This window comes from Drosophila elegans, unplaced genomic scaffold (genome assembly GCF_018152505.1).
Source record: "Drosophila elegans isolate 14027-0461.03 unplaced genomic scaffold, ASM1815250v1 contig_476, whole genome shotgun sequence".
Taxonomy (NCBI): Eukaryota; Metazoa; Arthropoda; class Insecta; order Diptera; family Drosophilidae; genus Drosophila; species Drosophila elegans.
Genome location: NW_024545863.1, coordinates 9566143 through 9593707, shown reverse-complemented (window position 1 = coordinate 9593707; position 27565 = coordinate 9566143). Strand labels below are relative to the sequence as shown.

At 40.6% G+C, this 27565-nt stretch overlaps 2 protein-coding genes across 12 annotated transcripts in view; one reads left to right on the top strand and one right to left on the bottom strand.

The window, feature by feature from the left end:
- LOC108141085 (diacylglycerol kinase eta) overlaps window positions 1-24274 on the top strand; it is a 55308-nt gene extending 31034 nt beyond the window's left edge. For 4 of the 11 annotated variants that reach the window (XM_041709216.1, XM_017264260.2, XM_017264266.2 and 1 more), the window contains 10 exons: window positions 1339-1419; window positions 10175-11023; window positions 11149-11693; window positions 12749-13670; window positions 13739-13873; window positions 14588-15031; window positions 15337-16056; window positions 19246-19456; window positions 19515-20710; window positions 21717-24274. In XM_041709216.1, coding sequence (XP_041565150.1) covers window positions 1339-1419; window positions 10175-11023; window positions 11149-11693; window positions 12749-13670; window positions 13739-13873; window positions 14588-15031; window positions 15337-16056; window positions 19246-19456; window positions 19515-20710; window positions 21717-22025 — 5412 coding nt within the window. In that variant the 3' untranslated portion in view covers window positions 22026-24274. Of the gene's footprint in view, window positions 1-1338; window positions 1420-10061; window positions 10105-10174; window positions 11024-11148; window positions 11694-12748; window positions 13671-13738; window positions 13874-14587; window positions 15032-15336; window positions 16057-17999; window positions 18123-19245; window positions 19457-19514; window positions 20711-21716 lie in introns of those variants that run through there. The other 7 variants (XM_017264267.2, XM_017264263.2, XM_017264265.2 and 4 more) reach the window with 7 other exon arrangements.
- A 2054-nt stretch (window positions 24275-26328) lies between these two features.
- The window catches only part of LOC108141075 (AF4/FMR2 family member lilli), a 41035-nt gene continuing 39798 nt past the window's right edge, over window positions 26329-27565 (bottom strand). The window contains exon 16 of the mRNA XM_017264236.2: window positions 26329-26372. Within this exon, the coding sequence (XP_017119725.2) occupies window positions 26344-26372 (29 nt within the window). The 3' untranslated portion in view covers window positions 26329-26343. The remainder of the gene's footprint in view (window positions 26373-27565) is intronic.

The window sequence follows — 27565 nt, the reverse complement described above, 5'->3', positions numbered from 1 at the left end:
GCCAAACTCACTGCGCTTGAGGATGGCGGTGGGGGATCCCCTCCTTGAGTGTGGGTACCCGAAAATCTCTTGTAATTTCTCTCAGCTCATGCTCACAGTGGTTGAGTTCATCTGCGGGGATTTTTGACTGCCTCTGTATACGTTTAATTATTGTAGTGCTCACTCTCGCGGATTAAGCCGCACCATCACACATATCCACTTGGTTTTGAGTGATAGTCTTGTTTTCAATCAATTATGTGCCAAAACAACTTATGATGATTACACCGACGGACGTTCCACCGAAATCAATGCGGTGTATCCCATGGAAGTTCCTGGAAAAGGAAACGTAAGCTACAGTATTTGGCTGTCATAATATGATTTAGGGTGGCTTCAATAAAGGTACTCCACGTGCCACTGACTCAGTTCCGCAAAAACAGAACCCTGAAAGTTAGGGAAGTTGTCTTTACAAAAATAATGTATACCAGGACTGTGTAGGGAAAGTAAACAAGTGTGTCTCAGAAGCAGACACATTTATGGAGGTATGAAAACAGGAGAAATGGAAGCTAACCTCTAAGTCGCAATATTAAATTCATTTTAGACCACTTAAAGCCTTCGCAGGCTGATGCCGAGAACAATACTCAAATATTAATTGATGTGGGAATTGAGGCGAATAAAACAAAATAATAAAAACAATCAAAACTTGTTTGCCTACCTGGCGGCCTTCGCTGTTGCCTTGGAGGGCGCAAACAAAATCCAACTTTCTGAGTAACCCGAGTCAAAAGAAAACCAATTTTCGGCATGTTCAAAACTACTTGAGTACACAAACCTTGGCGTTTCGATGGTCGTCGGACTCGAGATTGGGCTTAGGGTCATGATGGGGTTCGGGCCTCAGTGGCATCGGTGGCATCGGCTTCGCCGAGCACGGGGCGGCCCTCCATTGTCACATTTATATATTATGTGTTTGGGCTGGCCTTTGTTGGCTGGTAAATATCCATTTATTTGCCGGCCTGTGTGTGTGAACCATTTCAATTTCCGAAGGACCTGCGGGGCAGACAAGTTGGTAGGCCGGCCCAGAGTTGAGCCACATCAAAATAGCCGCCGGCTAGCTTTGAGCATTCTATTAAGGCCAAAGACAAGGCGGAATATTCCATATACGTATATTTGTGTCTTCCTCCTTGCGTCCTGGCTCAGTGCCAACGTTTTTTTTTTTTGGTAGCCAAAGGCCAAGGAAGCTGATGGAAGCAAAAGGAATTTCTGGCACAAAATACAAAATATTATGTGGCAAGGAAGGTTGTAATTTCCATCTTAACCCTTCATGGACCGACCTTTAATATTTCCAACAAACATTTTTACTTACAGAGCGATGTTTTCGACGATATTGACCTATCGGATCTGTGTTATTTCGAGTGCGGCATCAAGAACGTAAATCATAGTTTTCAGGTAAGTCAAACACGTCAACATTTAATGTAAAAAGTTTGCTCTGGCCGCGCACTTTTATAGGCAAACTATTTTATTTATCTGTGGGTTCTTTTCGCAATAATTTTGCCGATTTTCTACTGCCCATCTGCCTTGCTCAAGTTACAACCAATTAATTTGTCAAAGTTCTAATCATAATGTGAGCACATTTGGCAGGCCCTCAGAACATTTCCAAGAGGTGTGACAAAGTAAATAAGACAAAGTAAAGCCGCCTCCACTTGGCTTTTGATATCCCAAAAACTGGGAGCAGGAACTTCCTGATGTTCATTGTCTGGCGTATCACATACACACACCGCAGTTACACAAGGACCCGGCATTTGCCAATTTCTTGTTTGGCTATATAGCCAAAAAAATGGGGAAATAAGAGGGCGACAAAGCAAAAGTCAAACAGAAAACAAAAGAAATCGAAGTAAAATCTTTACATTCAACGCGGGCTGCATGCTAAATTAGCATAAGTAGGCGAACTGCCGTCAGTTTGAGTCCCAAGTATATACACTCTCCTTCATAGGTATGTAAATTTTGGGATTCGACTTTATACACGAATGCGCAACATTTGATGCGGGAAATTAGCGCGTTTATAGGAAATCCTCGTGAAACGCGCAGCTTGTTGCACAATTGCGGCAGCCTCGCCAATAACAAAAATCTGAATATCTTATATCGCTTTATTTTAAAAATAATAAATTTGCCATCCGCGCAAATAAGGCAGCCCCAACACGGATGGTTGCCGAAAGGCTTTTTCCCCTGTTCACTTTTTTGCAAAAATGCTATAAGCGAAAGCGGTACCCATCATCGTTTTATTGTTTTTGGCTGTTGTCGCGTTTGCCAAGTACCCATGAGTACATGCATACGAGTTCATATGAGTATGTATATACATGTATGAAAGGTGTTGTCTAAACGAGCAGAAGAAGGTTTGTCGCACTTGAGGGGATGAAAATACTCAAAGCTTGTTAAACATGTTGGACCTTGTTAAATTTTTTTTTATTAAATTCAGAAACAGTAAGTAAAGAGATTTTTTGTTTTGCAAAAACAAGCGTTTCAATTCGGTATTAACAAGTACCGCCCACAGACCGCGAGGCATGCCAAATGCAATGTACTCACAAGGCTGCGAGTGCCCGTCAACAATGTCCACGGCACTATAAACCGCAAACAGAAACGAACCATCGATGCAATCGTCAGCGTCACGAAAATATACCAGCAAATAAGCCAATGAGCGGAAAATTCAATAAAGACACGTATAGGAAAACACTTTTGTGGGAAAACCAATTTCCCGTGAAAAAACCATGAAAAGTTTCCATCAATCTTGATGCACAACAGTGCACAAGGATCATGTTTGTCATTGTAAGACTTCAAAAATGTGTGCACAGATATGGCAAAAAAAATAAGAGTCTGGTTCATTTTTCCACTCTTGACTGAGTTTTTTTAATCATGTACCCCATGTCCATAAAGCAAAAAAAAAACTCTATTTGTGAAGATCACGCTTAACACAATTACTTAAATATTTTCAAACCCTTTACTACCCATGATTTTACGGTGGATGCTTACATTCTGCCTGTAAATGTGATGACAACTAATATGGGTAAGCTGTGCTATTAAAAAAAATACAAAAAACAAATAATATTTTTAGATTTGAAGGGACCCAATTGGCTTACCTCTTATATGAACGCATTATTTTTTTTCAAAACGTGAACTTCTTGAACTTGGGGCACGTAAGCGCCAACTTACTTGCGGCCACGTGCCCTGCAACTTTTCAGTAACGAATAAACAATGACAGAACAGGTTTACTAAGACCTTGTGCTGTAAGTGTTTTGTGGGCTAAACCGATTGTCAATATAAGTAGTACTCGGTGTGATGAAAAGTGTTGTTTACAGATTGCATGGCTGCAAAACAACGTGAGATTTTATATCGATTGCGATAGACTCCAAGCAAGATGAGGTCCATTTTCGTATTCACTTTAATCATTTGAAATATTATTCTTCCAGTTGGCAGACCTTTTTGTAAGTAACTTTTGCCCACTCAATCTTCAATCAAATATGAAATCGATATGGGCTCAGATGGTTAATTATTTTGCTATTCTCGAATTACATAAGCTCATGCATTGAATGGTCTAGGCTAAGTGCATTTGCAAGTAATCCACTGGGAGACTAATTAACGCCAACGAATTGCCACGCCATTGAGGACCTCAAACTATTCAAATATCGACTACAAAGTGCAATCAATCGTGACAGCTATAATTTTCGTACTTCACTTAGCGCGCAATTTTCAAGTGCCCCCGCCAAACGTCGTTTCTGAGAATTTGTAATAGCAATCAAGCTGATTGATTGCCTTCACCGCACACATATTTCGAGGAACTCGCCATCAATTATGCAAGATGAGGTTTGACTTCTGTTATTGCGCAATTTAGGCTTTTCCTTCACTTTCCTTGAAAATTTAACAAATTTAATTGTTCTGCTTCAAAGATTATTTTAAAAATAAAGATACTTTCGTCGCCTATTCTAAAACTTAACAAATATTCTCTTAAATATATATAATATATATATATATAATATATTATATAACAGCAGTTAATAAAATTATTCCACAACGTCAAATATTTCCATAATTGAGTATACCGGCACTGGAATTTGGTTGTTCCTTTGCAAATGTCAACGTTGGTTAAATCAACAATAGTCTAATTGTTTGATTGGGTTAAGCCCTGATTGGGATCTCTGAAAACTTTCGGTGTCCCAATTTAAAGTTTTAAGGTCAGAGCTGGAGGATTGCTAACTTCTTAAATGTCATGTGACATTGCCCTAATATTTGTGCTATTCTGCAGAAAGTCAACGAAGTGATTTAATAATGTATTGGGTTATTTAAGGATTGCCCTTCACTTTGCGCCTTTCTCAAAAGCTCGTGGAAACTGTTTTGTCTATATATGAATGCCAGACAAGAGATTTTTAACTTTTTTAAACTAATTGGAAAACTTCCGCTATTCCACCAATATTTCCTCAAGGTCATTTCTCTGTTGTTTATCATTCCTGTTAGAACAAAGATTACAAAATGTAAGCTTGGTTACTAAAAAGCATCTTCAAAAGGAAAATAAACGAAAGCTCAAAAAGCAGCGGATTATTCGTTTTTAGTTCATCTGGACCAACCCTGGGGTGCTCTTCCACATTTGTTTTCCAATGGTGCAAGCCCAGTTTCAGGTAATTGCTACTCAGTCAGCAGCAAGTCTGTCACTTGACCTTGAACTTTTACTTTTCCTGAGGCCAGGAGCTCATAATATTTAGACATAAAAATAAATAAATTATAATTTGTCAGCCAAGGAAGCCTGATGTGTCTAACAAGACATTGAAATGGTTTAGTTCATGTAGGACTGTTATTAAAAATGTCCACGGTGTTTTCTTGGCTTAGGTAGTGTTGGTACTTTTCTTAAATTCAATTTGTACAAAAACGTCTGATATAATAAATTATTGTTTAAAAATGAAACGTCTTTGGAGTGACAAATTCTAACAAAATTGGCTTTCTTGGAACATTAGCCCCTTTTACTAAAGACAAGCACAGAATGATTAATTGAATGATTATAAATGATTAATAAATATAAAAATCATAATTTTAATGTTTTCAAGAATATTTAATTTTTGCTATAGCTGCAAGAGTATACGAACTTCGTCATGCCGAAGTTTGCTTCCTTTCTTGTTTTGATTAATTTTGGATAAGCTGCAAGGATATATAAACTTCTGCTTGCCGAAGTTACCTTTCTTTTATATATTTTTTAATATTCTTGAAAGTGCAAGCCTAATATTTCAAAATTACGGCCTATCAAAATCGGCGGACTATACCATATAATTGCAATAGAAACTCATATTATTTGTAGAATACCACAAAGTATAGTGTCAGTGGCTAGTAAAATCAACAGATTCGCATTCGTTAAAGAACACCCGCTCCCGTCATTTTGCATATCAAGAGTCACAACGTTTTATTGATTTTTATGAAGTATTGAATAATTTTGCGATGCATCCTGTTGGAATAGTAAACCGTCAGCACATTTCCAGATCCCTGCGGAGCAGGATAGCAAGCGACATCTGTCTGTGTCATTTTATATCCCTGTGTGTCCTGCTTTACGGTTCTATTTTTCCACAAGTGGTAACTCACAGCGTTGGAGGAGCGAAAAATTGCAAATCTACACCGCGAACGGGTCAACAAAAGAACTTGCACTGGCAAACAGGAATTTATTACACTGCAGATTGGCTTTGTCCGCTGATTGGTGGATGGCCAGAGGTACCTCAGTCTGTGTGTCATTGATGAAATGTTGATTTAGAGTGGATGGGACAGCTTAACTTAAATATCCTGAAATAAGGGTATTTTAAAGGGCAACGATATAATGTATCTAAAAGCTTTTACTATATCCTGAATTTCAACTAGATATTTTAAGTACAAAACTTCTTTGAGCTTAAGTCGCACATTAATAAATTTGTTTAACTTTACTTTTACTCAACGGAACGAGTTGTATGCCGATCGAAAGCTATCGTTTACGCTAAAAGGTCTGCATATAAGCCCTTTGGAAAGGTTAATTGGTTCAGAAGAAACAGCGGTGAGTTCTGAATGTCAAAAAAAGTATGAGAGCTAACATGTCAAGATGAGCTCTCATCTCAATGACACAGCTGACATTTTTAAGCTTAACAAACGAGCTGGAATCCATCAGCAAAAAAAAACCAATTCAGAAAAAGTGTCGCTCAAAACGAGAATGGCAATCACCAGGAGCAAAGCGGCCTTCCCAAGGCTTGGAAAACACACCCAACACTTAGCTCGCCAATAGAAACTGTAACGCCAATAAGCAGCAGGTCAATGGGCAAAAAGTGATAATGACATTGGTCGTCATTACGATTGGCATTCACTTAATATTTCCACAGGCTTGAGCTTAGCGAGCCAAACTCTTGCTGCGTTGGCACACAGCGACGACTGGCACTGCTTCACTAATTTTAAATTTTTTCACCATTTTGACCAATCTTTCTGAAAATTACAGACAGTATACCCAGAAAAAACATAGCCCTTGACTCAAGAAATTTGCCATATTCGATTTTCTTAAATGGAGGGCAAATAACCATAAAAAAAATGAAAAAGTTTTCTGTTTTAATTAAAATTATGGATCTTTCAACGACAAGAATTTGAAGTCTTGGTCTCCTGCTCAAAAGTTTAATGGCCGGACCGGCCATATACCAGTTAGACCACGCCAAAGAAGACCGATGGGTTTCAAATTAACACTTAATCATCTTAAATGGGTCATACACAATGATCTACAAACTTCTGGACTAACAGAACTCAAACGACCATTTTTTATCTTTCATAATCTTTTTGAATTTTTCGCTTTCAGCCACTCATTCGACCGAAATCATGTCAGTAGATGTAGCCTCGGCCATAAACCCGTTGTTTCTCATTATTTCTGTAAGACAAAAACCTTCCGTTAAAGTTGAAAACTTACCTTATTATGTGTAAAATATTTTAAGACATAATAAAAAATCTAAAAATTGTTTTTATTCGTGGGTTACACTGGTTTAGTCTCTTAATGGCAAGTTTTCTGACAAGCAAAAAAATATTATTTATTCTATAGCGTTTTAAAATCACGTGCGATTTTCTGAAATCTATTTGTTTTTTTTTTTGGTATAATTGATATTTTTTAAGGAGGATTACATAATATAACAGAAGGATTGTAATGGAATGTAATAATAAATAAATAGTTTTGTATAAGATCCGGATCCTGGGACTGTAATTCAGATTCTGAGTTCAAGATGGCGGTCCTGAGAAAAGGATCTGGATCCAGAGATCAAAATATCGACCCTGTGGCAAGGATACTGATCCTGAGAACAAAATTCTTTTGTAGCTCTAGAAAAGTCAGAGAACTCGAATTTAGCAGATGAATGAGGTTTTCATCAAGGGGCATACGATTATGACAGTTTCAAGTCATTTCGAGGTTTATTAAAATGCAAATAATTCACAGTTTTTTTGAGGCAAGTAATACAATTTTTTTGAACTTCCGTGAAAAACTATTTAAGAAAACAGTAAACTAATAAACCAATTTCAATGTTCAATCGAACAAAAAACTGAGTGCAGTTTATAAAAGCTTCAGTTCCCACAATTTCCGGCCAAGCGGCAGTTCGCGGAGGGCGTTGACAAACTAACCGCACGCCCCGGATTTACGCTTAAAAGCAAATCCATGTTGCAGACGTCAATGTCAGTCGGGAGCAGGGAAATCCCCAACTTCCCATCGGCACTCCGAAGGGCACGCGCATTGGGAAGCAGTTAACCATTGCACATTAGGCTAATTGAAATACAGGAAGAGCCCATGGGTCAGGAATGAGTGCCAGGATGGATAGTGATGGTGGCGATGACTTTGTGGTTGCGGTTGCACATTAATTTCAACGGCATTGACTGTGCAAACAGGACAAGCTTGATTCTTTTGATTGGAAATTCTGGCCCATCAACCTGGTGCGCAATTAATGCGTTTGAAATGCAATTAGTGAGGTAGTTTGTTTGGCTGCCCCTGAGTAATTCGTTTTCCCAGCACTGTTTTTTGATGAAATTACTGCCAGGTCATGTCTGCCTTGTGGCCAAGAGATTTCGCCACTTCTGCGTAGAGACGATTGGCTCGAGTCTACTTGGCTGTCCCCACAAACCGCACATTTTGCGGCTCATGACATATTCACCCCCTTTGCAGGTCAGGAGTGGTGTCAGCTCATGACATTGACATGCCAACTGGCCATTGTCAACTGAGTCGACTGCACTCGCACAACCCGGCTGTCATGAGTTTCTTCCTGGAATGCTTGATTTATAAGAGTCATCTAGCCTTACTTAGGGGAGAGAGTTAATTGGAAAATCTCATTAAGCCCAAGAATTCGAATTGATGTTAAAAACAAAGTCATTAGTTTACCTTGCCTAGACACTTTGCTAGTTCAATAAGTCAATACAATACCATGTAACATTGAAAGCTAACAAAATTAAAGAAAATCTGGTAAAAGTCCTTCCATTGAAGCACATGTGGCCCATAAATAAGGCGAGGCTTACTTCGAACAACAGAGCATCCGAATCATAATCCTCTATGGTAACTCAAATGGTCGGAAATATTAGTTTTTTGAAAGGTCGGGTTGTGTGCTGGTGGGTTGTGTGTTGGTGGATTGTGTGTTGGTGGGTTGTGTGTTGGTGGGTTGTGTGTTGGTGGGTTGTGTGTTAGTGGGTTGTGTGTTGGTGGGTTGTGGCCAGTTGAACGGGCTTATACAGCGATATGGCCTGTTTACGGGCTTGGCACATGACCCAAAACCTTCGACTGGCTTAGCTGTCTGCGTATTATCATTAACATGAACCACATTAGCATATTAATGAGGTTACTAAAATACATAACCAAACTTCATTTGATTACACAACTAATAAGCAGTCCGCGGTTTGGGCCTGCACATGTACACATTTTCCAGTTGCGGGTTAAGACCAAATTAGTTCAGCAACAAAATTACCCAGTCATAATGGACAAAGTTTAACAATAATTCCTCATCTGTACAAAAGCTCATCGTATCAAGGAACAAACAAGGAAGAACGATAAAGTCCAGTTTCCCGACTATTGAATACCCGTTACTCAGCTAACAAAGTTCAAACGAAATATTTCGCCACAAAGTAATCGGGATCTATGTGGCGCCATCTGTCGAACTGCATTGCCGACACTAGAAGTTAAGAGTTCTTTCGTTCTGTTTCTCTACATAAGCGATTTCCAGGGTCATATCTAATAAGCAAAGGAGAGTGTTAGCAGCGGCAGAGGACCTTCTAATTCAATCACTTCTAAAATGAAACCCCGATTTTAAAAGTTATTGTGTCTACCGATAGATATGACCGAAACACACACACACATCACAAAAAGTGAGGTCGAACATGTCTCAAATTTTTAACTCTAAATCTTTTAACTCTTAACTATCAGTCTTATAACGCTTTCACTTCCTATAGGATTGCCTTAATTATAATTCCCTTTGTAATTCCCTTTGTAATGTTACACCAATCGACACACGCCTTATTTTGGTTTTGTTTAATTATGGGGGTTCCAACTGAAACACACCTTTTTTACACCCATGTGATCAAGACCATACTTATGCCCAAGGATCTTTTTCACGGTATGTCACATGACGATCTTTCTTCATCAGATTTTGCACAGCCCTCACGGAGTTCGTCGCTGAGCTACCAGCTACCACGAGAAAACTCATTGTACCATTTTTTTACAGTGCTAAAGAATGGTGCTTGTTAGTTTATCGATGTATTCTTGACTACTTAATTTAACCGGTTTCACGGCTTAAATTCATCTTTCTGCCGAGAGACGCTTTCTATCGGTTCTATTTGTTTCTTTATATTTTAAAACGCTTAAGCAAAAGGGTTTAAATTTTAAAAATTAAACAGCCAAAGTGAAATTTTCTAAATTTTTGGAAATACTTTTTGTTCGTGATTAAAGCCAAGATCACACCAAGCTGGGACACTCTGTCCCACCGTCCCCAAAACATACAGTTTTCAAACTTTTTCTATTACATTTCCAACGCAATTTCTGCCAAACCAATTGATTTCCTTAAATTGTGTTCATCTTCCAATTAGATTTTCAGTTTTATATACCCTCAGAAAAGAAAATTCCTTGACTTAAGGAAAAATGTACTTTCTACTTACTCTGGGCTTAATTCCAGACAAAATAATTACACCGCAATTTTCTATTCTCCCGTAGATAATCACTCCCACTCGCTCCTTGGTGCTCTGCGCCGAGTCCCGCCGCGAAATGGAGGACTGGTTGGGCAGCCTGAAGACGGCCACGGCGCCGCAGAGGCCGCGTGGCGACAGCTTCCTGATCGAGCAGCACGACATCCTGTCCAACCACCACCACTGGTACGCCACCTCCCACGCCCGCCCTACCTACTGCAATGTGTGCCGGGACGCCCTGTCCGGCGTGACGTCGCACGGACTCAGCTGCGAGGTGTGCAAGTGCAAGGTGCACAAGCGGTGCGCGGCCAAGTCGATCGCCAATTGCAAGTGGACAACGCTGGCGAGTGTGGGCAAGGACATCATCGAGCAAGCGGATGGAATCATCATGCCGCACCAGTGGATGGAGGGCAACCTGCCGGTGTCCTCCATGTGCTCTGTCTGCAAGAAGACCTGCGGATCGGTGCTGAGGCTCCAGGACTGGCGGTGCCTCTGGTGTCGAGCCACCGTCCACGTGGCCTGTCGCCCCCAGATGGCGGTGGCCTGTCCAATCGGACCCGCCAAGCTGTCCGTCGTTCCCCCCACCAGTGTCCATTCCATCAGCACCGACGACGCCTGGGATGTGGCCAGTCCCAAGGGCAACTTCTCGCCCCTGCTGGTCTTTGTGAACTCCAAGTCCGGGGATAATCAGGGAGTAAAGTTCCTGCGGCGCTTCAAGCAGTTGCTGAACCCAGCCCAGGTCTTCGATCTCATCTCCACGGGTCCGAGCCTGGGATTGAGGCTCTTCAGGCACTTTGAGATGTTCCGTATTTTGGTCTGCTCGGGTGACGGATCCGTGGGCTGGGTGCTCAGCGAAATCGATCGCTTTAACATGCATGTTAGTTCTGAACCAACTTAAAAAAAAAGAAAACATTAAATATTATTTTGATTTTAATTGTTTTTTTATGAGAAGAACAAGAACTGATACAATCCTTTTTCTATATTTCTCCTCGGCATCAACAGAAACAATGTCAGGTGGCAGTGATGCCATTGGGCACTGGCAACGATCTGGCCAGGGTTTTAGGATGGGGCTCTAGCTGCGACGACGACACCCACCTGCCGCAGATCCTGGAGCGCTACGAGTCGGCCAGCACCAAGATGCTGGACCGCTGGAGCATCATGGTCTTTGAAAAGGCCATACCCGTGCCTAAAACGCCGAAGATGTCGATCAGCACCGAGCAGGAGGCGATGCTCACTGGCATGGTGACATCGGCCAACCACCACTTGCGCTTCATAGTGGAAACCAATGACACCCAGACCCTAATCAGCTCCACGCGAAATCTCTGCGACACCGTTGACGATTTGGTCTGCCGCATCTCGGAACACCACAAAGATGATGAACAGCTGGCCGTCAAGTGCGATATCCTCAAGCAGAAACTGAACATGCTGCTGGACGCACTGCAGGAGGAGGAGATCGGCGCACACAGCGGAGACGATTTGATAGCCACCATCAGGAGTCTCATTTCAAGAAGTATTCCGGTGACACCAGGATCAAGTGCCTCTCTGCTGTGAGTTAATCTAACGTAATCTTAAGTTACTTTACACGGAAAAAGACCAAAAAGAAGAATAGTTCCCACTTTGCCATTGTAGTTTAAAAAGCGCTATAGTCACTTTACTCAGCTAAAAAGTTTTAAAAATAAGTATTCCAAAAGAAAATAGTTGGTAGGGTGGCGCCATCTGTCTAGCAGCTACAGAGGAGCGACACTGATGGGTGCAAATAATTCACACAAGTGAGGTGCGACTACTTCATACACAAACTCCGTGAAGGGTCCGATTTTCGTACAACTTTTTGGCTATTGGGGTTCACAACAACAACAAAAAATACGTTTGGGCCGGTTTTGAGAATTTCGAAATTTTACGGAAGTCAACTTTAATCACATTTTTAAAAAAATATCACTTATCATACTCTTTATTTTACAACTTCTGATTGGTTCGATCTATCTTAATGATTCTGGGACTGTGCTTCAACATATTTCCTTGTTATAAAAATACTTATTTTTTATACTTTTGCAGAGGGTATTAAAATTTTAGTAAGAAGTTTGTAACGCAGTGTATGAGACGTTTCCGACCCTTTAAAGTATATATATTCTTGATCAATATCACTAGGAGAGTCGATCTAGCCATGTCCGTCTGTCCGTTCGTTTCTCCGCAAACTAGTCTCTCAGTTTCAAAGCTATCTGCATAAAACTTTCCAAAAAGTAATAATAAATCGATTTGAAACATTGCTTTTGTTTTGTTGATATAGAAGGAGTTTATACGATTTCTCTACAGAGTTTTTCGATTTTTGGGTGGCCAAGTTTTGAAATAATCTTGCTCCCCGTAGGCACAACTAGATTTTGCTATCTATCTAACTCTAGCACTTATAGTTTCCGAACATCGATTCGGCTAGTTATTCTGAGAACTTACAAGGTCGGAAACACTCCTTCTTCCTGTTACACACTTTTCAACGATTTTTCTCAAATTGAATGTTCATTGGCATCTCATTATAATTATAATTATACTGACATTTTTTAATGACCTTAGCTAAAAAGAACAAAATGTAATTTAATTTCCGGTCCCAAAGCAACCCGAACATATCAATTGAAAAGACGGAGAAAGACCAGATTAACACAAAGGAGCGCAGGAACAGTCGGTCGCTTCGCTCCAGCGAGAAGGAGGCACTCCAGTGTCGTGCCAACAGTGTCAAGCGGGCCATCTACAATGTTGTGGAGCACTCGGAGCCGGGGCGTCCCAAACGCTACCAGCGCAAGCTCTCGATCACACCATTTGAGGCACTGAAGCTACCCACTAACACTTCCGGGGAATCAACGCCCTGCACCTCTCCTTTGCCAATAATCCCACCCATCAACATTATCTCCCCCACCATGGAAACCTCCCGACTTACCTGCATATCTCCGCTGCCCGATACACGACGAGATTCCGTGGACGAGAGCTTCTTTAACAGCATCAATCTGCCTGCTCCGCGTCAATTTGCGGATAGCCGCAGGAGCTCTGGAGTGGAGGTGATCCAGGAGATCGAGGAGGGTGTCAATGGGGAGACCATATACCGAAGGAGTCGCATGTCCCTGACTGGTGGAGCCAATATCGATGATGCTGGTAATCGTCTGTCACCCAGCAGCGATGGTGGCGGTAACACGCCCACCGAGCGCAAAGTGGACTTCCTGCGGGTTCCCATACACACGGGTGAGCCGATCGTGGATCCCCTATCTGACTATCGACCGCACGAGGTCTTCGAACGTACCTACTACATGACCCGTGAAATGGACAAAGACAGAGAGAAGGAGAAGGAGAAAGACGAAAATGTGGAAAATGTGGAAAATGCCACGAAGGACAAGAATGTGGAAAAGGAGGACAGCGTGCCCACCGAGAAACTGGTACACACTTGTAACCTGCAGGTACCCGGCGTTGTCGTTACCCCCAACTCCCAAAATGTATACACAAGCGCCAGTATAACAATCATTGATACCGATGCACAGACCATCACCGTACGTGTCTCATTTTTCGAATTGCTCCATCCCTATGATGATAACCTAACCAAATTTGATTTTCACAGGAGCAATCCTCTTCTGACGATCTGGGTGGCGAGGCCAGCGATGTTCTTTCGGCCATTAGCAATGAAGAGTGCAGCGTGGCTTCCGAAATATTCGACAAGCACGAAGCAGGACAAACCGTGGGTGATATTATCCAGGTAAGCAATTGTAACAATCTCATATTTTACGTTCTGACGACAGGATGGGCCATGGTTGTGTTTTAAAATGGCTATAAAAACAAAATGGGTGGATATTTTAAAAATATGTATTTTTTGGAAAAGCGGTTTATTTGTGGAAGATCATTTCATTCATATGACCGCCTGGTATGATCTTCAATGTCCTCAATGGCAACTTCAATCTCGTGGTGTAGGTCGTCAATCGTATCTGGATGGTTGGCATAGCAATTATCCTTGACGACACCCCACAGTTTACATCGCCTCTGGGGCAGATTATCTGATTTTCGACCGTACCGCGCAAAAGATCGGCTTTCGTTGGCTAAGAATGCGCTGGAACCATATGTCGTCGATGTCAAATCTCTTACAATCGGCGAAAGAAAGTCTTCCATAATGCACCGATGGCGATCAACATTAAATTGTTTATTAATAGTATTAGCAAATTGATTACAACAGTGCAAGATATAATATAAGATAAGAAGATGTTTGTATGTGATGACGTTGACAGACTAAAACACGTTTCTCGTTTCTACTTTTTGTATTTTTTTTTAATAAACATTAAACAAATGGCGTAAACAACATATAGAAACTTATTCGCACGGTAAAATTCTCGAGCCAAGAACATAGATCACTCCGGGGGCGCCAATTATATTATACGAATTTGTTTCCTCCATCAAAACTTTTTTCCACCTCACACAGAACATGGATGCCAGCAACTTCACCCACATCGACTCTCCGGAGACAAGTGATGAGACGGAGGCCATGCCTGGCGAGAGCATCATGGACGACATTAGCTCTGTACTAGGCCACGACATAACCTATGCCCTGCAGGATAATACCCTGACCGACGACACAACCACTCTCTGCTCGGAGAACGCGGGGCCACCGAAACCCCCCCGAAAAAAGTCGTTAGGCGCCTTGAGCCGGGCCCACCCCCATCCGCGAAGGCGTAACTCCTCTCCGCCGAGAATGGCACGATTGGCGCGTATGGATAGCGATGACAATCCGCAGCAGTTCGGATTCGAAAATATCGTTTTCGAGATTGACAATCGATGTGACGACCAAAAAATGCGGGAACCACCGCGCTACTGTAGTCTGGCGCAGTTCGTTGAAGGTAACGATATAGCGCGACAGAGTTTCAAGGTAGGTATCTTTAGCAATCAGGTTGGGTTAGATGTATGTCTAGTTTGTGTAAATAGAGCGTATGTAGAGTTGTTTCGTATGGTTGTCGGCAGTGCTGAAATATGGCAACTTATGGTAAACTCTTTGTTGTTTGCTCTACGTCTGCTTTTTTCTTCAACTTTTCGTTTTCGGCTGTTCAATCGATTCAACCAACATCTAACAAAATATTAACCCGTCCAAAATCGAACTAACCAAATCAAACAAAAACCAACCCTGCAATGTACAAAAACCATCGACTACTAATTATAATCCTGCTCCCGATGAAGCGTCCCAAAAAGCGTATCTCACTGAAAAAACCAAATCCCACTACAACCACTGAAATCGTATCTCAACAGCAGCTAATGCTAGAACAACAACGAAGCGCCGGCCACAATTGTGATGACCCCGACGCCCAACAAACGCCAACGAATAATGTGGCCAGTTCACTGGCCACCACCAGCGAGGATGAGCTGTCCACGCAGACGGCCATCAAAATTGAAATACAAGACGTTGATGCCGCTGTGCGCAACGTCAACAGCAGCATGAAGGTGAATACGATCTTGACCACGTCGACATCGCCCACGAAGAAATCGGGCCATGGACATGATGTAAAGCGCATTACTTTTGATGAGTCGTGTAAGAAAGAATCCTTTGATGATGTAAATCCCAACTATCCACAGATAAGTGTTGTTGTGAGGCCGCCGACGCCGTTGCGCGGCGACTCCGTGAAGCCCACGGTTTCGCTCCTGCCGGGCTCCTCCGGCGGAGCAACGGCCGTGTCCATGGCCTGCTCCGGATTGCTGGGCGTGCGAGCCATGAACGCCTCAGAAATCAGGCGCCACTCCAGCCACGCCCCTGGGCTGGCAGTCCGCGAGTTCGACAAGGACAAGGATCGCCGACACTCGGGCTTTAATCCCAACCAGCTGGCCCTGGACCCGGAGCACGCCCGCTTCCTCAGCAGCTCGCCGGCCGCTAGTCGCAGGATCAGCTGCGGCAGCCTCTTCAAGGTGAGTTCACGTGCAGGCCACGTTGTGTTACCATCTCTCTACAACTAGTACCCCGTTTTGCTCACATTTAGCCAAAGTGGCACAGCACGCTGAAATGAAAAGAACATATTTTTGACATAGGCAGTCGAAATTATTGAATAGTGTCTTATAATAGAAACTTGTGAGTAATGAATTACTTTATATTCTGAATACAATTTAAAGGCTTCTTAATATAAAATAATGAGACAAATACAAAATATGAAGCTCAGAACTTCCTGGTTGGATTCAATATTGTCATAAAGTTAAAAAAGATCAGTAGATAATAATATTTTAAATTTTTATATAATATCTAAATCACCATTTTTCCAATATGGTACAGGCTGAAAAAAGTAATTTCTTTTAAGCTTAAATCACTTAAAATTTTTGAGTTGTGCTACTTTAACTAAATGCCTGCGATATGTTAAGTCCAAGCTGGCACCAAATCGTCGGCAATTTCGAAGTCCTTAAGTTTTGATTGTGTCAGGCGAGCAATTGGTGTCAAATGCAAATGCAAGTGCAGAATGCAGCTCTCATACAGCCACACACTAACCACAGTGATTGTAGGTAATGGTTCGTACAAGTAAATCACAGTCAATTCCAACCACCAAGGAGTTTTGTAAAAAATCTGGATTCGGTTCCAGGTACACACGTATTTTTGTTTTGCAGCTTACACAATATTTATTTATTTTTAAACCTTTCGAGCTTTTAATTTAACAAATAGACGTTTGGTTTGTAGGTATATGTTGGCAAACATAGTATAGTAAGCAAGTTTAACGTTTCTTTTATTTAAAAACAATAGCCAAAGGTATCAAGTTTTACCATTCACTATAATACCCTACATGGTGTTTCAACTGGTTTGTACTCCTTTTTTATTTTCCACTTTTTATTTACTTTTAGTTTATTTTAACATTTAACAGTATTCTAAACCAATACAAAATAAAACCAAATAAAAACCATGTATATGATTTACAATAGCACAGAAACAATTGGTACGTATTCCAAAATTCATTTTACTATATGAGCTTTAATTTGGATCTTCTTAACCAACACTCAAACTCCTCAACACAATGGCACCATCCAGCTGAAAAATGTCGTTGTAGTTAAATTATTTACATATTGTTAGGGCCTGTTCACACAGTCTGATTTCTTTGCTTAGTTTTTGACATTTTTTGGTAGTGAAAAACTGAGAGGCAATGTTTAGTCTAATGTTAACGTTTTTATAAAAATAGCATAACGCCAAACATAAATTCGAGAACAAGCCAAAACTCCGATTTATATATTACAGATCGCTTAAATTCCAAACCGAAACCAAAACAAAGGTGGATCGCTTTCAACAGACAATACCTTTAGCTTTCACACACTATGAAACTACGTTTTAAGAATCAGTAGTTTGGCAACTTCCAATTGTAAAGCTTCTTATCTTGTCCCTGTAGATATATGTTAAAAATGACCATGACTTCGAGTCAAGAGTCAAGCCAAAACTTCGATTAATGCAATCAATTTAGAGGTCTCTAGAAATCCAATACAAAACTTATTTCCTTATTATATTTGAATAAGCAAGTTATTTATAAATACAAATATTTTTAAAACCTCATAGTCCTCAAGAAAAGCATTTTTAGGCACACTTTCGAAATTAAATACATTTTGTGCTATTAAAAAAAATGGAATTCACTTAATTTTTTAGTCAATAAATGAGTTACTCATATAACATAAATGGACAGAGAAATAGAGAATCTTTAATCGCAGTTCAAAGTTTGTAAAATACTTCGTACTTCAAGTACAACTGCATGGCAGAAGTACTACGTTCATAAAACAAAACAAGTAAAAACAATTAAATCAGACTGTGTATAGAGGCCCTTAATGTTTTAAAGATATAACCAAAAAAGTTTTTTAAAAGCAAAGTCATTCTAAATACATTTTCTTAGAAGAAAAACCAAAAGATTGCCACCAAGCGCGGCTACGGATTGTTCACTGTTCGATTCTTTGTGGTGGCCGAGCCAGATATTCGCCTAGCCACATTGGCGCTTATCAGGCCGCTGATTCCTCTGGTAAGCCAGTCCAAAAATCTGGGACGAGGTCCGAAGTGCCAGTGCACCGGATCACCCCCACAACCTGTGTTCCGACCCCAAACCGTTTCTGCGTTCCTTCGTTTGTTCGATGTGTAAATTCCCCAGCAAGTCAAAATATCTGGAACTACCGACTATTCGCGTAAATCTTCGGTTTACCCGAAGCAGACCCCTTACAAAAACAAAATGTATGGTTCCGAAATGAATTTATACAAATAAATCTTAATTTGCTCAAGTATTTACGGACAATACCGTATTTTCTTTTTTATACTAGTTGCATGTAGGGGAAATGGGTATAATGTATTCGTTGAAAGTATGTAAAATGTAGAAGTAATCTACAATAGAGTCAATATAGCTTTGTCCGTCTGTCACTCCGATCCTCGAGATAGGATTTCAAATGTAGATGTAGTTAAGTTCTCGCAGCGTAAGTTTATTTAAAAATGTAACCACGCAAGCTCTAACGCAAATAAATTTCTATAAATTTTGTAATCGCTAATGAGAGTTTTTAGTTGTAGACGTCTGAGACTCACATTTCTGACATATATGATAGCTGCAATAGAAAAAACAATTGAAGCACCAACTAATATATTGAGGTAACAAATTGAATTTTGTAAAGGGTCTTACAAAAAAAAATCTGTAAAAATCGTCATTATAAAGTGCCGGTTGCAGATCCTCAGCACCTGCGTCAGTTAGCTTTTGCGTAGTATTATTGCAAAGCTTCCAATAAGTATACAACTCTGTTAACAAACATACAAACGAAAACAATAGACACAAGTAGCCTCTGCTTAATGCCCGACCTTCTATGATTTATATTGTTTAGTTGAATTTACGTAGTATGCTGTCCTTGATGCTCTGACTTACTAACACTTACTCCGCCTCTGTATCTCTCTTTCCGCTGTCCCTCGAAAAGTACTTACCAACCCTGCGACGTATTTGCAAGTCAACACCCAACACTGGAACACTCACCGACACAGAGACCCACTCGATCACATCCACATGTTTCTTTGTTTCGTAGTTAGTGCTGACTTTCCGGTTGCTCTTTGACACGTACTCGGCTTGTCCATGTTTTTGGTTTCCGCGACTAATCACAGCATCTCTCTTGCAGCCGAACGAAGCACTTCCGAATCTCCAGACCCTCAAGGGTTCCAAGTCGAGCTTGTTCATGGGCTCAACTCTATTCGGCTTCGATCACTTCGCTGCCGGGGACAAGGACAAGGAGGAGAGGGCCGGCAAGGAGAAGGAGAAGACGCCCACCGAGGAGACCAATCGCAAGTTGCCCATCATCAATCCATTGGTGCGACTGCCCAACTGGCCAAGTAAGAATCTTTAATAATTTACTATATTAGACAATTTCAAAACAAGCATCATTTTCAGACCTTGCCAATGGCGGTGGCTTCATATCGAAATGTCTCTTGGCCAATGCCGATACCCTCTGCGCCGCTGTCAGCCCTCTAATGGATCCGGATGAGACACTCCTGGCCGGTTACCATGAGAAGTGTGTTATGAACAACTACTTTGGCATCGGAATCGATGCCAAGATCTCGCTGGACTTTCACAACAAACGGGAGGAGCACCCAGAGAAGTGTCGCTCCCGAGCCCGCAACTACATGTGGTATGGGGTACTGGGATCCAAGCAGCTGTTGCAGAAGACCTGCAAGAATCTGGAGCAACGTGTGCAGCTGGAGTGCGATGGCCAGAGAATTCCGCTGCCGGAACTCCAGGGGATCGTCATCCTAAACATACCCAGCTTCATGGGCGGCACTAATTTCTGGGGCAGCAGTAAGAAGGACGACATATTCCTGCCGCCCAGTTTTGATGACAGAGTCCTCGAGGTGGTGGCTGTCTTTGGATCCGTTCAGATGGCCGCCTCGCGGCTGATCAACCTGCAACATCATCGGATTGCCCAGTGTCAGAGCGTGCAGATCAACATCCTGGGCGACGAGGAGATACCCATTCAGGTAGACGGCGAGGCTTGGCTGCAACCGCCAGGAATGATCCGCATCCTGCACAAGAACCGAGTGCAGATGCTGTGCAGGAACAGGAGTCTGGAGCTCTCACTGAAGAGCTGGCAGGAGAAGCAGCGCCAGCACAGTATATCCATCCAAAGGGATGCATCCTCCACAGCCTCGGAACATGCCATATCCACGGACGAGGTGATCTCCGAACGCGAATGCTACGTGCTCCTTAACTTCATCGAAGCCGTAAGCTCGTTGGTCAAGTGGGTCAAGTTCCTCATCATTTCACATCCGGCCCTGCAACACGATCTCTACGAGGTGGCCTGTCGGGCCAGTGAAGCCCTCGAGTCCATCCACCCGCAAGGCAAGCTGCTCGAAGGACCCTCACTGCGCACCAAATTGGTGGAGGTCATCGACTCCTCTCGCCAGCTGTACGACGATGCGTGCACCCTGCTGCGCGATCGGGGCCATAGTTTGATCCTCCGCGAGGATCTGGAGACCAAGCTCAGCGCTGCGTTGGCCAACATGGAGATGGAGCTGAAAAAGTGCTCCGTGCAAAAGTGCATCGACGGCAAGCTGCGGGCCTACTTCAATGTCTTGGCGCCCAACGAAGAGGTGAGTTGGAAAAAATTACAATAATCTTAGTATTTAAGCACAATGTTAAAAGATACAAGTAACAATTTTTTTATGCTAAAGACATAGTCCAAGACAAAAAAAAAACACTTTCCTTAATAATACTGATCAGTTGCCACGCGATAGCTTAATGGGGGTTTCTAACATTTTTTTTTTGGAAAGTATAATGGGATTTGGAAGAAATTTTCACACAGATGTCGGAAAATGTTCAATGAATCTTTAAATTGTTTTTTTTTGTGATTCAAGTGAAGGCTTGATGTTGGTCGTTAATCGTTAATGAAAATTTGTGCGCTTTCACAAAACCTCCAAATTTCCAGATTTTAAGATCTTATTCTTGAAGTATGTATCTATCTGAATATTGAAAAAAACATTTTTTTAAACATTTGGTTTGAACATTTGTTGTTTACCGTTACTCGTAGAGTAAAAGAGTATATATATAAAAGAATTGCGTTTCTGACCCCATAAAGTGTATAAATTATTGGTCAGGATCCCAGTCGATCTAGCCATGCCCGTCTGTTTCTCCGTCTGACATACTGTCCGTATAAACGTCGAGATCTCGGAAACTATAAAATCTGGGGATTTTAAAACGTGGCCACGCCCACTGGAACGCGAAAGGCTGATATGTCTTTTGAAACATTGTAGAAACAAACATATATTTATTTTAAAACATATTTGAGCGATTTCTTGTAATTTCTATATCGGTAAGCCAGACACCAGATATAAAATAAAATGGTCATTGAACTGGTAAACAACTTTACATAAACTTAAAATATCTAAAGTGTTATTTTCGAAATCAGACAGTCTACTTAACTAAAAAACAAAAATAACTGATTTTTGTTTTTTAAAAACATGTACAATATAATTAATTTTTGAATCTTTTACCAATTTCTTTTTAATAAAAGCCTTTGGGTTGGTTTGGAATAAAGCAAATGTCTTACATATTTGTGAAAGGTTCGGTCGTACTTAAAAGCATACTTTTCTTTCGCAGCCCGATGGCCGCCGGAAGTCTCGACCCTTCTGGGTGCGTTTGCGCTCCGGCTCGACCGCCGGCCAGCAGGCGTTTAAGCCACCTTTGACCAACACCCGCGAGGCGGCCAACAACTGGAGCGTCAACGAGGTGGTCACCTGGCTGGAAACGATGCAACTCTCCGAGTATGTGGACAGCTTCCTGAAGAACGACATTCGCGGTAAGGAGCTGCTCACTCTGGGAAGGCGTGACCTTAAGGATCTGGGCGTGGTCAAGGTGGGCCATGTCAAGCGTATACTGCAGGCCATCAAGGACCTCAGCGAGAACTAGGCTTCCCGGGATTCAGTTGATGACTAGTACAAATAAATAAGTCTTCGAATCGCGATCTTAGAGATGAAGGGGGAATGTAAAGCTATTATGGGACAAAAATGCATACAACAATCACTAATTAATAGGCTAGCTTAGCTAACATGTCAACAGGAAGGAGAATCGAATGAACGAACAAGTAAAAACTTCGAATGCATTCATTTGAAGAAAACGACGATAACACAAACGATACTCCTTACACATTTATGCCTAACTGACTTACACTCCTAAAACTTAATTGTACATAGAATTATTGATTGGCAGAGAATTGTACATTTTTGCAACTCCTAGCCATGTAAATTAGCGAAAAACGCAAGGCACTTAAAATTAATTTGGTTTTTTCGCATGCGTGTGTCAAAACGAACAAAATAACATTACAAATTGGCAGTAAACGAATTTAAAAGTAGTGGCACATGGGAGTACTAAACAAAACAATTAGGACGATATAGATATAATGTTAAGTGTTTACCCTACAACTTACGCTTAAATTACAAAAAAAAACCTACTCCCGAAGAAAATTACAAATCCAAATAAAAACATAAATAACCGACTTACCAACTGAGAAAACATGAAATTGATTCTAAATTTATAAGCAATTTAAATTTTACAAAAAAAAACTCCCAACCCAATCTAAACTTAATAAAATTACATTATTAAAGTACCTTAAAATAGATATTCGAAACTATGTTTACAAATGTTTCCCCAACCATCGTTAAATCGAAATGATGCTTGCATTATGTTTATGCAAAATCGGGAGCCAATTCTCGTAATTCTCTCTCAGCAAAGAAAAGTCTGTTAAACGTGTCATTTTTGTGGTAACCAAAAGCAACTCTACTTGTTTATTAAAATGAATTTAGTTTTTAAGTCCGTGACTTTTTTTAAGATAAGTTTAGGTTAGAGCATTGGGGGTCTTGGTGCCGGATGCGGGCACCCGGAAAATTCATTTGGTACTATATACAAGCATATGGTAAAATCTTAGCTAGCATTGGAATACTGATTTCAGTGTTCGGAACCTTTTTGGTAATCCTTTTAATTGTTTACATTTAAGCGGATCCAAGTTAAAACCAACCACTTTGTCAAAACGTAAAGCGAAATTGTGCTAAATTATTTATAAACGTAAACATTTATTGAACTATTTATGTTACTCTCTATCTCTCTATCTTAACACAAACATATATTATAGCTGCATACGAGTAATTTTTACTGTCCATCAAACTGAAATGACCTGTATGCTTCGACCCATCTTCAAATGTTTGCTCAAGTTGCCTCCAGTTGAGTAAGTTTTTGAAATGGCACTGCAGTAGTCTGTTGCGGTTTAGCCCATAACAAATCACTTGAGCGAAGTCTATAAATTATATTTTTTGATATATAAGTATAAATGAGCCCAGACCAACTCGATTGATTTGTTGTGATCCTACGACGAACCTATTTTCCAAAAGCACCAGTAGCAATCCAATGATTTCGAACTGTCTGGACACATATTTGAGAAACTATTTACGCTTATGAATTACATAGATAAAATATAAATAATTTTAAGGAAATCCATTATTTGAAGTCCTTTAACATAAAAAAAAATTAAAAATACCATGTTCAAAATTGAAGACACATTTTTTCGAAAATTTTTCGACACATGTATTTTCGAGCAAACTTTAAAGTAATTAAAACTAAAATTAAACAAAACATAAGGCAAGTAACTGGTATAATTGATATACTTAAAGTAAAAGTCTAATCGGCAATTCCCATTTCCACAGAACTTTTAATTTTTTTCAGTTTCTCCATAAATCATTCCTTAACATACTATTCATTGTTTTATGTTATTCTTAAAAAAAACTGTGATAGCAGCTTTCTATATTTCTGTTTTTGCAGTTTTTCAAGTGCAATACAAAATCAATTTAAAGTCTTATAAATTGTTGGTATACAATCAGTAAATTGGTAATGCCTATTACAACCATTTACCAGCAATTAACGTATTACAATATACCTTTATAATGTAACTTCAAACTACCTACATTCCAAACGTAAAAATACTACAAGGCGTAAAAATCTTATTGTGCAAAACCATTCTGATAGAATCACAAATCATAATACCGTAAAGTGAAAAGCAAATATAAAGCAACAATAATTCCTACTAAGCATAATACACCCATAATAACAAAAAACATTTTCTTGAAGAAAAACCTAATATCACCAATAAAAAAACAAAACAAAACAAAACTTATTTGTGTTATATTTTTAAAGGCAAAGGATTGTAACTTAATTTTATTCAGAGTAAGTAGAGAAGCTAGTTACTACTGTGGGCAAAAACTACATTTAATTAACGAGGCACGGCCAGGACGACCATTAGCTTCAACAGATGTAACGAGCCTTTTTAAATTCGCCCTTTCAAAGAAAAAAGTTGTGCATTTGTTGGTTACTGACAAGTAAGGAGGTGCGTGGACGAGTTGTTAAGGATTATAGAGCGCCTTGGGTCCAGCATGATGCAACAATATTGGAAATTGTATTTTCTGCAGAAATTCCCCTTGTTTTTGAGTTAATACCCCTTATGTTTAGACATTAGCGATATTATCGCGATAGTATCGATGTTTACTCCACAAAATATCAATAGCTATCGAAGTTTTAGCAGTTTTTGTCTGAGGCCGAGTATAGGCGAAGGTAAGTGAGAAAAGCGATGGGTGAAATCCAGCTTTCGATAGTTTATTATCGGCTATCGACATCTCCGCCGGATTGGTGTGACTAGATGTCCTTTGTGTTAGAGCGCGCGTTTGAATAGGTGCGCAGGTTTTGTGTTTACGTTGGATTTTAAAATAAAAGTGCTAAGTGTTTCGGAATGTTCTTAGTTTTGTTTAATTTGTTTTATTTTGTTTTATGATGTGACGGCGGGGCCGTTACATTCCCCTCGCTTTGGATTCCGAAGTTTTCGATCTGGTCACGCTGACGTGGTCATCTCGTCTGATTCGGATCATAGTGCGTTTTCCCCGGAAGTGACCGAATGCGTCCCGCGGCTCCCTGGTCGCCATGTTGATTTGAGAAGGGCTTCCGTTTCTGCCACCTTTTTCTCATGCTCCACGTCTTCTTTGGGCGGCTTGGGATCCCAATCCTCGTCGGTGTCTTCTGAAAGGTATACCATTCCTACCCCGAGTTCATTGTATAGATCGGATAAGCTCCTGGTTACCCATTTCGTTTGTGGCCGTTGGTAGGTAGCGTTTTATACCGGATTCTGGCGTTTCTGGATTCTGGTTGTCTGCGGCTGTTCAGTATGCTTTCACGTTCCTTCTTCGTGTTCTTGGGCTTTCCAAGCTGTCGTCGTAGTATGGAGAGGTCCTCCTATCCGCATTGGTGCTTGCTTCGTGACCGGTGCCACCCTGGTTGATCTGCGGCTCCTAACTGGAACTGCCACGTCCACGGCTGTTTTAAACTTTTCAGGCGGCGAGATATTTTTGCAGTGAATGGCTCTGTTTTTTCTCCATTCTGAAACAGATAACAACGTGTTTGTTTAGTTTGGGTGTTATTCCTCTATAGTACATGTTAGTTTATACTACCTCGCTCCTTTCTACGAGTTTTAGTTAGCTTAGGTCTGCCCAATGTGTCTTCGCCGTATGGATACGTTGATACGTAGTCTATCACCTTGAACGGTCCTTCGAATATTGGTGCCAGTGGTAAGCCGCGAACCCGACAGCTTACCTGGATAGTGGATGTCTCTCATAGACTCATAGTCTCATAGCTTAGGCCAGCAGTATCTTTTCCGCAGGTTAGACGCTCTGCCCTGGTCCTGGGCTGGTTTTCCCATGCTCCGGTGGACCAACTTCCATCGTTTCCTCTATATTATTCCGGAAACGATTGTAGCTTCGATGAACAGGCTTTGCGACCGCATAATTGCCATTGAAAGTTCAGGCAGCCAGTCATCCCAACGAGACAAGTTTCTTTGGTGCTTCATACCGGGTTAGGATCTGCTCTCTTTATAACGATTTCCGTTGTTGTTTTTCTGACGGCTGCTAGCCCTACCAAATTCTGTAACTTGTTAAAGATAACCAGTAGCATGTTGTTGCCGTACCTGGATTCGATAATGGGCAAACGAAGTCTATACAGATGGTTTCCCAGGGCGCTTGTGCTATTTGTGTTAGAATTTTTCATGCTGCCTGTTGTTGCGATGTCCTATGCCATTGGCATGCATCGCAGCGTCCTACGCACTGATGTATATCCCTGCATACCTTGTCAGTAGTAGGTTTCCATTATCCGGTGCTTTGTTTTCTTGAACCCTAGGTGGCCTGCTGTCATGAGTCGATTAATGTATTCGGAAATACATATGATACTCTGCAAAATTTAATAACTATCTTAAGGGAGTACATTCCATCTAATATAACAATTGGAATTTATTGTAGTTTAGATGTCTTTTAGATAATTCAAAAACCACTTATGGGTAACTTTATAAATAAATTTATGTTTACCAGAATATTTGTCAGGACGCTGAAGACAGATCGCTTATAATAACAGAAACGCATTGTCGAGCACACAGAGGGTTTGATGAAAATTATAAACATATTAAGCGGCTATATAAAAACTCAAGGAGTTCGTTAAGAGCTGCACAATCTGCGATCAGAACAAATATAACAGACATCCAGTGCAAATTTATTCCGGACAGAGAAGGTGAAAATTTGCATATTGATAATTGTTTAAATTCATATTCAAAATCTTTTATCGTAAAAGAAATCCCAAATAAATTAAATATAGAAAACAAAGTTTCAGAAATTCTACAACAATTCCCATTAGCCAAAACCTTGATGTCAGATAACGAGCCAAGTTTTTCTTCTTCCCAATTTAAATCTTTTGCACAAAGAAATGGGATATCATTATTACATGCAGATCCTCGCATAGTACATCCATTATTATAACTTCCTGGCGAAATTTAAGGACTCTCCACTTATTTCCGAACAGAACGTATTGGACTCACCAGATGAATCCGGAGAAGCCATAGAGGATCAAGCGAATATATCTTGGCTTAAGTTCAACGTTGAACCTAAGGCAATTGCCTTTGAAAAATGGTCTCAGACTTACGAGTGGAGTAACAAATTTTTAAAGCAGGCAAGCTCATTGGAAAATATTTTTGATGAACTCCCAACTCTTAAGCAGTCCTTTTGAGTTGGTAATATTTTTCGAAAACAGTATAGACTTGCATTTATTTATTTTTATAAATAACCAGATTTTGCCAGATTTCGAAAGCATAAATTTCTCAACGTATAATATCCTCTATGAAATGGGAACTCTTTAAGTAAAAATGTTTGCCGCTTTTACCCTTAAAATTAAAGAGCTAAAAGGTAAAAACATCCTGAGGTAGTGGAAAGCCTGAACTTATTTAACACCTATACAGATTGTAATAATAAATAGTAACCTTATTCTTTATTCTATAGATACCCTAAATATCCTACTGTTATTGCTGTTGCACGCGGTTTTAGTACCGACAGAAAACGAAAGCGTTAAGCTAATGGATCCCAGTTTCAAAAATGCAA